Raw genomic sequence first — 11,338 nt, 5'->3', positions numbered from 1 at the left:
TCTGAAAATGGGGGTGAAGTGAAGAGATGATTAGAGGGGGGTAGGGGCTTTAGGACAGTTAAATAAGGAAGGGGTCCTTAGTTCCGGACCATTTGATCAAATGAGATCAACAGTCCTGGTCGAAGGCAGTTGAAACGGGGTCATTTTGGCTCCTGAGTGAGATTTGGACTGGGTAGGGAAACGGATTTTAGGCTAATTTGGTCGGGTTTGACCGAGTTTCAGGGAATTCAATTGGGCTTAATGAGAAGACTTAAATAAGAGCCCAAAATCTGATCCCCTTCCTTTCTTTTGCTTTTATTTTCTTTTCAAAAATTCTTTTTTTTTCAAACTAAAAAAATAAAACCTAAACTAAATCTTAAAACTAGATTAACCTATCAAAAATATTAATTACTCAAGCATAGTATCAATCAACTTCTAATTTAAAAGAACAAGCTACAAAATTCGAAATTAAAGAGTGAGAATGCGACATGAACTTTTTTTGTGATTTTTCTTTTTTGTGACACAAACTAATTTACTAATTAATCTAAACAAATGTAAAATTAAATCCTAAATGCAAATGGAATATATTTTTGTATTTTTTTTTTTGAATTAAATAAAATTAAACATGCACAAAAAATGCAAACAATCAGAAATATTCTACAATAATTCCTAAAATAACGAATAATTAAAGAAAGACCTAATTTTGGGAATTCTGTGGGAGTAATTCGTGTGAGGCAAAAAACACGTGCTCACAGCTGCCCCTCTTTACTCGGAGACATGAAGGGTTTTCGGGCAAAGATAAAATGAGCAATTATGAGGGATTTTTGCCCGTTTGACACTCCCTGAGAAGCATTTTTGAAAAAACCCTGACCGAACCCTGCTTTAGAGGTTGCCTACATATCCTTGGCTATAAAGGAATCAGGTCAGTGTAGTTATGGAAGTTTTGGTAGCTGAGACTACCGGGAAGCTGTGATTTTACTGTTGCTGCTGCTGCTGCTACTGCTTGCTGAACTCCTTATTACACCAAAATGAAAAATAAAAAGCTAAACTAGATAAACATATCAGCTACGAGTTACAAGATTCCTTTCTATAAATCTCTTGAAGCTTGATCTTGAGTCTTGGCTGGTTCTCGTTGCAGACTCCGATTTGAATCTTGATGCTCATCAGCTGTAGGTTCTATTTCTTTCTTCAACTTTGGATTAAGGCGGGACATGCGAAGCTTGTGAATCATATCTTGAGCATTCCGCATCTTTCTCTGCATCCACACTTTGAGTTCAATTGTTTTGTTGTATTCTTCTTTCTTTATTCTGGATTGAGACTAATTCTTTTGGTCATCTCGAATCATGTGCCTCGAGGTCAGACCTTCTCAGACACCAAAACAAACAAACGAACGAAATTTTTCTGCCCCAGTTTTCACTAGGAAAATTTCGTGAGTTATTTGTAACTAAGATCTAAACTTTTTTTCTCTTTTTCTTTTTCTTTTTTTTTTGAAAGCGATAAAATAAGTATTGTGTCTTTAGGAGAAAATGTGACTATGGAATGAAGGCCCTATGTCTAAAATCTCAACCAGGGATTGGAGTCCCTAATGTTGGCAAAAAAAGGCGATTAGGGAATGGAGGCCCTATGTCTAAAAATCTCAACGTAGGGATTGAAGCCCTAATGTTGGCAAAAAGGCGACTAGGGAATGGAGACCATTTGTCCAAAAATTCCAACTTAGGGATTGGAGCCCTAATGTTGGCAAAAGGGTGACTAGGAAATGGAAGCCCTATGTCTAAAATCTCAACTCAGGGATTGGAGCCCTAATGTTGGCAAAAGACGACTAGGGGATGGAGGTCCTATGTCTAAAATCTCAATTTAGGGATTGGAGCCCTAATGTTGGCAAAATGGCGACTAGGGAATGGAGGCCCTATGTCTAAAAATCTCAACTTAGGGATTGAAGTCCTAATGTTGGCAAAAGGGCGACTAGGGAATGGAGGCCCTATGTCTAAAAATCTCAACTCAGGGATTGGAGCCCTAATATTGGCAAAAGGCAACTAGGGAATGGAGGCCCTATGTCTAAAAATCTCAACTTAGGGATTGGAGCCCTAATGTTGGCAAAAGGGCGACTAGGAAATAGAGGCCCTATGTCTAAAATTCTCAACTCAGGGATTGGAGCCCTAATGTTGGCAAAAGGGCGACTAGGGAATAGAGGCCCTATGTCTAAAATTCTCAACTCAGGGATTGGAGCCTTAATGTTGGCAAAAAGGCGACTAGGGAATGGAGGCCCTATGTCTAAAAATCTCAACTCAGGGATTGGAGCCCTAATATTGGCAAAAAAGCGATTAGGGAATGGAGGCCCTATGTTTAAAAATCTCAACTTAGGTATTGGAGCCCTGGTGTTGGCAAAAGGGCGACTAGGGAATGGAGGCCCTATGTCTAAAAATTTCAACTTAGGGATTGGAGCCCTAAAGTTGGCAAAAGCATAAAAGATTGAGGTTGGGAATCCTAAGCTATCATTTTTTTTATCTCTTCTTTTTCCAGTTCAATTCATTTTTCATTTCATTTTTCTTTTTTTTTTCTTTTTTAGTAAAAATGCAAGAAAGAATTTGGGGGAAACTTCCCTTTCGGGTTGACTATTGCTGAGAAGCTGTTTCTAGCTCTTGCGCATCTTTTCCCTTTTGGTTGCACCTGCTTCTTGCATGGTTGCTTTTGATTACACTTGTTTCAATTTTTCAAACAAAAAACTATTGTTAGTTTAAAACGGTGGTTGATTTTGTGGCCTTTGATTGTTTTTGATCACTTGATCTTGGCCCAACTCTTTTGGTGAGAACCTCTACTGCTTGCTGGCCTTTCTGAAGATTAATATCTCTCCTAAAACCGAGGAACTCAACTTTCCAAACTTTCCAGATGATGGTTTAACCGTGTGGGGGCTTTTGGCCCTTTCACCTTAATTTGCCTCTAGGGGCTTTTGACCTTGTATTTCTTTTCATTTTTAATAACTCTGATTTCAGAGCATCAGTCATCATGGCCAGTCGGGATCGACTTGATGCACCCGCTGAGGCTGGGTACTTTTCTTTAGTCTTGGATTTTATTAAGCAGAACCTGGTAAAACCAATCTTGCCACCTTTTCTTTGTATTAGTTTCGGAACAGAGTTAGACCAAAAGAGATTCAAGGAAAAATAAACAAAGTAAAAGACTCTCTCATTTTCAATTTCTCTGCTCACCGTCGACTTATGGTGCCCATGGGTTTTCACCAATAAGACTTTCTCATTTTATTTCTCTCATCTCGATTGTATCAGATCCAAACAACTGCGTTCTCCGATTTTGAAAACCTTTTGCTGATTGATCGGAAGGACTTGAACAAGGTTTGGGTAAAAAGAGTTGGGTCGAATTACAACTTTGGAACCATTCAGGCGGGATCATCGCCGAACCATTATTACATCTGCCCCAGTTTTGCTTTTGGGGAAAATTGGATTTTTGTTTTGGTGTGACTGAACCCCAGGAGAGAGGCTACCTACGTATCCTTTCGGAATCAAGTCGAATGTAGTTCAGGGAAACATTTTGTTTTGTTGTTTTCTTTTATTTGTTTTTGTTTTTTATTCTCTTTTTTTTGTTACAAGCGTCTTCGAGTTCCAAAGAGGGTAATAAAAGAAAGGTAACCGGCTCAAAGGGTTAGCAAAAGATTGGAGTGTTTGGGGTAGCGAGAATGAAAGCCTTCGTCATCCCAATCGGATAATGTTATTGATGCAGAAGGATTAGATATAATACATTTTGACTGCATCTGCATTGATAGCTGTTTTAGGGTCATTTCTTTCAATGTCTCCCAGATACAACGCCCCTTTTGGCAACAATTTTCTAATAATGTATGGACCTTTCCAGTTAGGAGCAAATTTTCCTTTTGCTTCCTGATGATGGGGAAGAATACGCCTTAAAACGAGTTGCCCCACTTCAAAGTTTCTAGGTCGCACTTTCTTATTGTAGGCACAGGCCATTCTTTGTTGATACAACTGCCCGTGGCAGACTGCGGCCATCCGCTTTTCATCGATCAGGGTTAACTATTCCAAACAGGTTTTGACCCACTCACTGTCTTCAATTTCCGCTTCAACAATGATCCGGAGAGAAGGGATTTAAACTTCCGCGGGTATTACGGCTTCAGTGCCATAAACCAACAGGTACGGGGTTGCTCCGACCGATGTGTGCACTGTGGTGCGATACCCCAATAATGCAAAAGGCAACTTTTCATGCCACTACCTGGAACTTTGAATCATCTTTCTCAAAATCTTTTTGATGTTCTTGTTTGCTGCTTCGACGACACCGTTGGCTTTGGGATGATAAGGAGTAGAGTTCCGATGCATTATCTTGAATTGTTCACATATCTCTCTCATCAAATGACTATTCAAATTTGCAGCATTATTTGTAATGATAGTTGCAAGAATACCAAAAGGACAGATGAGGTTGGAATGCACGAAGTCTACTACAGCTTTCTTGGTGACAAATTTGAGAGTAATTGCTTTAACCCACTTTGTGAAGTAGTCGATAGCGACCAATATGAATCTATATCCATTTGAAGCTTTCGGCTCAATCGGCCCAATGATGTCCATGCCCCAAGCAACAAACAACCAAGATGCTGACATGGGATGCAGTTCCGTAGGCGGTGCATGAATCAAATCACCATGCACTTGACATTGGCGACATTTCTAGACGAAACTGAAGTAGTCCTTTTCTATAGTCATCCAGTAATAGCCCACTTGAAAGATTTTCTTTGCCAAAACATACCCGTTTATGTGGGGTCCGCACACTCCTGCGTGCATTTCATACATGATTCTTCTGGCCTCTTCGGCGTCAACACATCTTAACAAGTTGAGATCCGGAGTCCTTTTGTACAAGACATCACCGCTCAGGAAGACACCATTTGTGTGCCGTCTAATAGTTCTCTTTTGGGTCTCCACTGTCTTGCTCGGGGTATTCCTTAGTTTTTAGAAATTTTTTGATGTCATGGTACCATAGCTGAATATTTGGTTCTGCCTCAACCGTATTACAGTAACCGTTCCTTTCCGGGATTTGGATTTCCAAGGGATCAATATGGGCATTGATTGGGTATGGCAGCATTGAGGCTAAAGTAGCAAGTGCATCAGCTAGTTCAACGAGGGATGTACCTGAACTCTATTGACTTGAATCGCTTGCTAATATCTTCCACATGTTGCCTGTAGGGAATAAGTTTGACATCTCGGGTCTCCCATTCTCCTTGAGTTTGTCGGATAATCAAATCCGAGTCTCCCATGATTAACAATTCTTTGACATCTTGGTCAATTGCCATATCTATACCCATAATGCATGCTTCATACTCGGCAGTGTTGTTTGTGCAGAAAAACCGAAGCCGGGCTGTGGCTGGATAATGCTGACCAGTAGGTGAGATCAAGATTGCTCTGATTCCAACACCTTTTGTGTTTATCGCTCCATCAAATAACATTTTCCAAGCATTAGTATCTTCGAATATTGCCTCAACTAAATTTACCTCTTCATCTGGGAAGTAGGTGCTTAAAGGTTAGTATTCATCATCAACCGGGTTTTCTGCCAGGTGATCTGCTAATGCTTGGGCTTTTATTACCGTGCGAGTGACGTAGACTATGTCAAATTCAGTTAGTAGGATCTGCCACTTTGCTAACCTTCCCGTGGGCATTGGTTTTTGGAATATGTACTTTAAAGGGTCCAACCTAGTGATGAGATAAGTGGTGTAAGCCAACATGTAATGCCCCAGCTTTTGAGCTACCCAGGTCAGAGCGCAACAGGTCATTTCTAACAGAGTATATTTAGCCTCGTAGCTTGTGAACGTTTTACTCAAATAGTAGATTTCCAAGACTGTCAAATATAGGAACAAAGGTCTTCCCGGTTCAGGTGGGACCAAAACTGGCAGGTTCGACACATATTCTTTGATTTTGTCAAAAGCTTCTTGGCACTCGTCTGTCCATTTGATTGCTGCATCCTTCTTTAACAACTTGAAAATGAGTTCACATGTAGATGTCAACTGAGCAATGAATCGGCTGATGTAGTTCAAATCTTCCCAACAAGCTCATAACCTCTTTCTTGGTTCTTGGAGGAGGCAAATCTCGAATAGACTTTATCTTTATTGGGTCTAACTCGATGCCCCTCCGACTGACTATGAATCCCAAAAGTTTGCCATATGGAACCCCAAATGCACATTTGGCTGGGTTTAGCTTCAGATCATATTTATGAAGCCGCTCAAAGAATTTTCTCAAATCCCAAACATGGTCATTCTGGGTCCTAGACTTGATGATCATGTCATCCACAAACACATCTATCTCTTGGTGCATCATGTCATGAAAAATTGCAGTCATGGCTCTCATGTAAATTGCCCCGGCATTCTTCAGACCAAAAGGCATGACTATATAACAGTATGTGCCCCAGGGTGTGGTAGAAGCTGTCTTTTCTACATCCTCTTCATCCATCAACACCTGGTGATATCCTGCGTAACAATCCACGAAGGACTGTATCTCATGTTTGGCGCAGTTATCAACAAGGATGTGGATGTTCGGCAAAGGGAAATTATCCTTAGGACTTGCTTTGTTCATATCTCTGTAATCCACACACACTCGGGTTTTCCCATCTTTCTTTGGCACAGGAACTACATTGGCTAACCATGTGTTGTATTGAACCACTCGGATCACCCCCGCTTTCAACTGTTTTGTGACCTCTTCTTTAATTTTGTCACTGATATCGGTTTTAAACTTTCTTTGCTTTTGCTGGACAGAGGTACAATCGGGGTAAGTTGGCAACTTATGAACCACCAAATCAACACTTAGTCCTGGCATATCATCGTATGACCAAGCAAACACATCTTTGAACTCAAACAAAAGTTGGGTCAATGCATCCCGGGTTTTTTCTTCTGTGTGAATGCTTATCTTGGTTTCCCTGATTTTTTCAGAACTACCCAAATTAACCGGCTTAGTATCATTTAAGTTCGGCTTAGGTCTAGACAGCGTGTTTGAATCTTGGTATGAAGTACGCAAACTCGTCATTTTATTTAAAGTCGCATTATTAGAACTGAAAGATGAAATAAAAGAGAAAAATAACAAAAATCAGAAAGAATAAAGAAAGATGAACGATGAAATATTGATTTCATTTCTTTGAATTTGAAGATAACATGGTTTACATTGGGAATTAAAGACATGAAACTAAAAAAAATATCTGAGTTACACCCTGAAATAACTCGTGATGCAGAAAAAGTGGCAGGACTGGACTACTGGGATTCCCTCCTGATTAGGAATGGAGTAGCCTTCCAATTTTGCAGTTTGGCACTAGGTCCCATGTATAGCACCTCAGCGGTGCTTGAGCCTTCCCCTGGTTGGACCATGTGGGTTTCATACAGCATCTGCCTCATAGCCCCACATATTTCTTCAATTTCCTCGGCCGTAAAGGCCTCATCTTCCTCTTCCTCATTGTACTTAGGCTTGACAAATGTCCTATAAAGATGCAAAATCGGCTGAGGCAAAACCCAACCATTGTTTTTTCTTTCATCCGCCCATTTTCCATCAGTTGATGTGGGTTGGAAACCCACCCCAAAGAACTTCTCACTAGCAGCCAAATTGATAGGTCCAGCAATTCCTTGCAATGACTTCCTGAGCCCCTTCCCGGGTTTGTAACCATGTCTAATCATTTCTTTGGCCACCATAATTGATGCATTTGAAAGAAAGGGTTAAGGGCAAGGGTCTCCTTCTTCACATTGGTCCGCGACCACAATCTCAAAATCTTGATAGACTATATGTTCACTTCCTTCTCTAGCTTCAAGACAAGGGACTGACGGGTCCCGATAAATTGATTGCTCATCTTCCCCGTGAACTACAATCTCCTAATCTTCAGGTTCGAATTTCACCATCTGGTGGAGAGTAGAAGGCACAACCCTTGCTGCGTGAATCCATGGCCTTCCCAAGAGAAAATTATAGGAAGTATCCATGTCCAAGGCCTGAAAGGTCACCTCAAAGTCCACCGGGCCAATAATCAGAATCAAATCAATCTCGCCTATTGTATCTCTCTTTATTCCATCAAAAGCACGCACACATACGTTGTTAGGTCTGATTCTCTCAGTACCGATTTCCATGCCTTGCAGAGTTGAGATAGGGCAAATATCTACCCCAGAACAACCATCTAACATGACCCTTTTTCACATAATACCCTTCGCATTTAATTGTCAGGTGAAGGGCTTTGTTGTGTGCGGCCCCTTCTGGGGGCAAATCATTCTTGCTGAAAGAGATTTGATTGACTGCAAAAAATCTCTCTACCATCATCTACAGTTGTTCTACAGTGGTTTCAATGGGTACGTATGCTTCATTAAGAGTTTTGATCAACACTTTTTTATGTTTAGTTGAATTCATTAGCAAAGACAACAAGGAGACTTGGGCAGGGGATTTTCAGAGCAGGTCGATTATCTCATAGTCTGCCATTTTCATTTTCTAGAAGAACGCTTTTGCTTCTTCAGCACTCACTGGCTTCTTAGGTGGGAAACTCTTCTTTGTGGCATTATTCCCTTCCTCCAGATTGAGGTACTTCTCATTCGGGTTATTTTCCTTAACTTCTCCTGAGATCTCTTTACCTTTGTACGTTACTACCGCTTTATTATAGTTCCATGGAATGGCAGTGGGATCTGTCATGGGCCTTTGCAGTGCGCGGCCAATAACCACGGGCTCATTCAGCCTTGGTGGAGTTATCGGTCCCCGTGCCACGTAGGTCCCTTTGGGCACATACATTTTAGCTCCCTTGTTTAGCTCAAACCTTCTATGAGGACTCAATGACATCTATTCTTTCTTATGGCCTCGAGGAACATAGAGAACGACATCTTTGGAGGGCGCTGCTATAATTTCAGTTTGCACTTTCTTTTCTGTATTCTGGAGGGTAGGTTTTCTCTTTTTCTCCCCCTTTTCTTGTTTCGCGACAGCTTTTGGCTTCTTTTCCACATTGGCTATGGCAATGATGGCTTTTAGAGCTGGATCAAATTCTCTATCTTCACAGATCATTCCAATAACTGGCCCATTGTTGTGAGACGGTAATGGATTGTTGGTTACATTAGGAATGTCTTCGTCCTTTAGCACTATTCTCTTTTGTTCTATTAGATTTTCTAGAGCCCTCTTCAGGGTCCAACAATCATCTGTATCATGCCCTTCTGCCCCTGAATGGTAGGCACATCGAGTACCAACTCTGTAAGCGGGCAACGCCAGGTTCTGCTTGGTTTGGGTTAAAGGCTGCAACAAACCCATCTGGACAAGTTTGGGGAAAAGGCTGGAATAAGACTCGCCAATGAATGTGAAATTTGCCATCTTAGGTGGTTCCCGGGCACGGAAGTTGTTTTGTGGAGGTCGGGGATTGTACTGAGCTTGGTGAGGAGGTTGATTTCTGGGAAATGGAGCTCGGTTCTGATTGAATTGTTGTTGTGGCATGACATAGGGTAGGGAGTTCATCACTGCATATGGCTGAGAAACCATAGCATAAGCCACATCTTGGTGGGGATAGTAATATTGTGGGGTTCTTTCAGAGAAAAGAGGTCTGGGTGGACGGGGTTTTCTTGCACTTCAAGTTGCCATTGTTGTTTCTTCCTTCTTCTTTCGGTTTTCTACTCCTCCAGACCCGCCTTGGATTGCTTGGGAGGTAGCCCTTATAGCAGACTGACTCAAGATTCGCCCTGTTTTTAACCCATTTTTGACCATTTCACCAATTTTGATGGCTTCGGCAAACAGCTTACCCATCACAGACATCATGTTTTGATAATAATCCGCCTCTTGGGTTTGAAGGAAGACACTGACTATCTCTGTTTCGTCCATTGGAGGTTTGACTCTGGTTGCTTATTCGCGCCATTTGACAACATACTCTCGGAAGCTCTCCGAGGATTTTTTCTTGGTTTGACAATGAATTCCTATCAGGGGCAATGTCGATGTTATATTGAAACTACCTGACAAAGTACCGATCCAGGTCATCCCAAATATTCCAGTGAGATATATCCTGAACCATATACCATTCCGAAGCTATGCCGACCAAGCTCTCTCCAAAGTAGGCCATGAGGAGTTCTTCTTTTCCGCCTGCTCCCCACAGTTGGTTGCAGTACCTTTTGAGGTGGGCGATGGGATCCCCATGCCCATCATATTTTTAAAACTTTGGGGTTTTGAAACCCAATGGTAGATTTACGTGTGGGAACATGTACAGGTCAGCGTAAGATACGCTCTTTTGCCCACTTAGACCCTGTATATTTTTGAGACTTTGCTCCATGCTTCTCATATTTCTGGTAATCTCCTCTTGTTCAGGGGTTTTTGCGGTTTTCTCCTACCCTGTGATAAACTCGTACCGAGGCGGCTGAGGGTAAGCATTGGTAAACTGGGTGGGTTCCATTGGGAATGATGGTGCTTGAAATGTGAAGGAAGATGGATCGAAGCTAGGCCTGGGTAAAGCAGGTCGTGATGTAGCTGAACAAGGTGGCGCGGTGAATATATTTGAAGCCGCACCTGAAGTTAACACCAGGGGGCGGGCCTTAGAAGGTGTTCCAGCAAAGTGGGCTGAAATGGTAGGATATCCTAGTGGGGTATTTGGATAACTTATGGGGATGTTGGAGGTCCCACTTGCCCTGGGAAATAGCTCAGGGAATCCGGGTATTGCACTCGGTGGTTCTTTTCCGTTTGCCTAGGCATCCCACATTTCCATTATGCGGAGACGCAGAATCCTATTTTCCTCAGCAGTTGCTGACTCAGAAGTTGGAATGGCTGAGATCGGACTATCCTCCGGAATAGGAACTGTTGGTAGAGGAATTTCCGAAGACATTTCAACATTTCCTTTTGACCTCGTGAAGTATGGATGTGAAGCCAGACTACCACAAAACCAACCACCTTACTATAGAACCTGAACTTAACAATAGACAACTAACCGATCAGTTGGGAGCAGTTAATCACATAGGTAATTGCACGTTGGAGGTGTGATGCACCTATACAATTAAATGTGTTTCTACATGTTTCGCCACGGTTGCATATTTCATCTCGGCTTTGCTTACTTTTTCCCCAATTTTCTTTTCTTCCACTTTGGCTTGTTGTGCTTCTATTCCCATTTTCCGCTCTTTTCTTCCCTCTCTTTCCTTGCTTTTTTTTCGTTTTTCTTTGGCTCTTTTTTTTTCTTTTTGGGTTTTCTTTCGGTTCTTTCCTTTCACATCCCTCTCTTATTTGAGTTATTTACAAAAATCATGACCGGATATGATGAGGATTGCCTACATATCGCGACGCCGCGTGAATCAGATCATTACGTAGTTCAAGAAAATAAATGCAAAAAATAAAGAAACAATTTTTTGGGAATTTTCAATTTTCATTAATAAAAACTCCTAAACCTTTCTATT

General features: G+C 41.6%; 1 protein-coding gene across 1 annotated transcript; it reads right to left on the bottom strand.

The window, feature by feature from the left end:
• Nucleotides 1-7,825: 7,825 nt before the first annotated feature.
• On the bottom strand, nt 7,826-8,128 carry LOC142174433 (uncharacterized). The gene has a single exon (XM_075240226.1). The coding sequence runs from the start codon at nt 8,126-8,128 to the stop codon at nt 7,826-7,828; it is 303 nt and encodes a 100-aa protein (XP_075096327.1).
• Between the last annotated feature and the right edge of the window lie 3,210 nt (nt 8,129-11,338).

The sequence above is a fragment of the Nicotiana tabacum genome, chromosome 20, assembly GCF_000715075.1.
Source record: "Nicotiana tabacum cultivar K326 chromosome 20, ASM71507v2, whole genome shotgun sequence".
In the NCBI taxonomy this organism is placed as follows: Eukaryota; Viridiplantae; Streptophyta; class Magnoliopsida; order Solanales; family Solanaceae; genus Nicotiana; species Nicotiana tabacum.
This window is presented reverse-complemented; position numbering and strand designations above follow the sequence as displayed.

What these genes read in the sequence shown, in the direction of transcription:
- LOC142174433 (XM_075240226.1), bottom strand. Translation starts at nt 8,128, where the DNA reads ATGTTAGATGGTTGTTCTGGGGTAGATATTTGCCCTATCTCAACTCTG.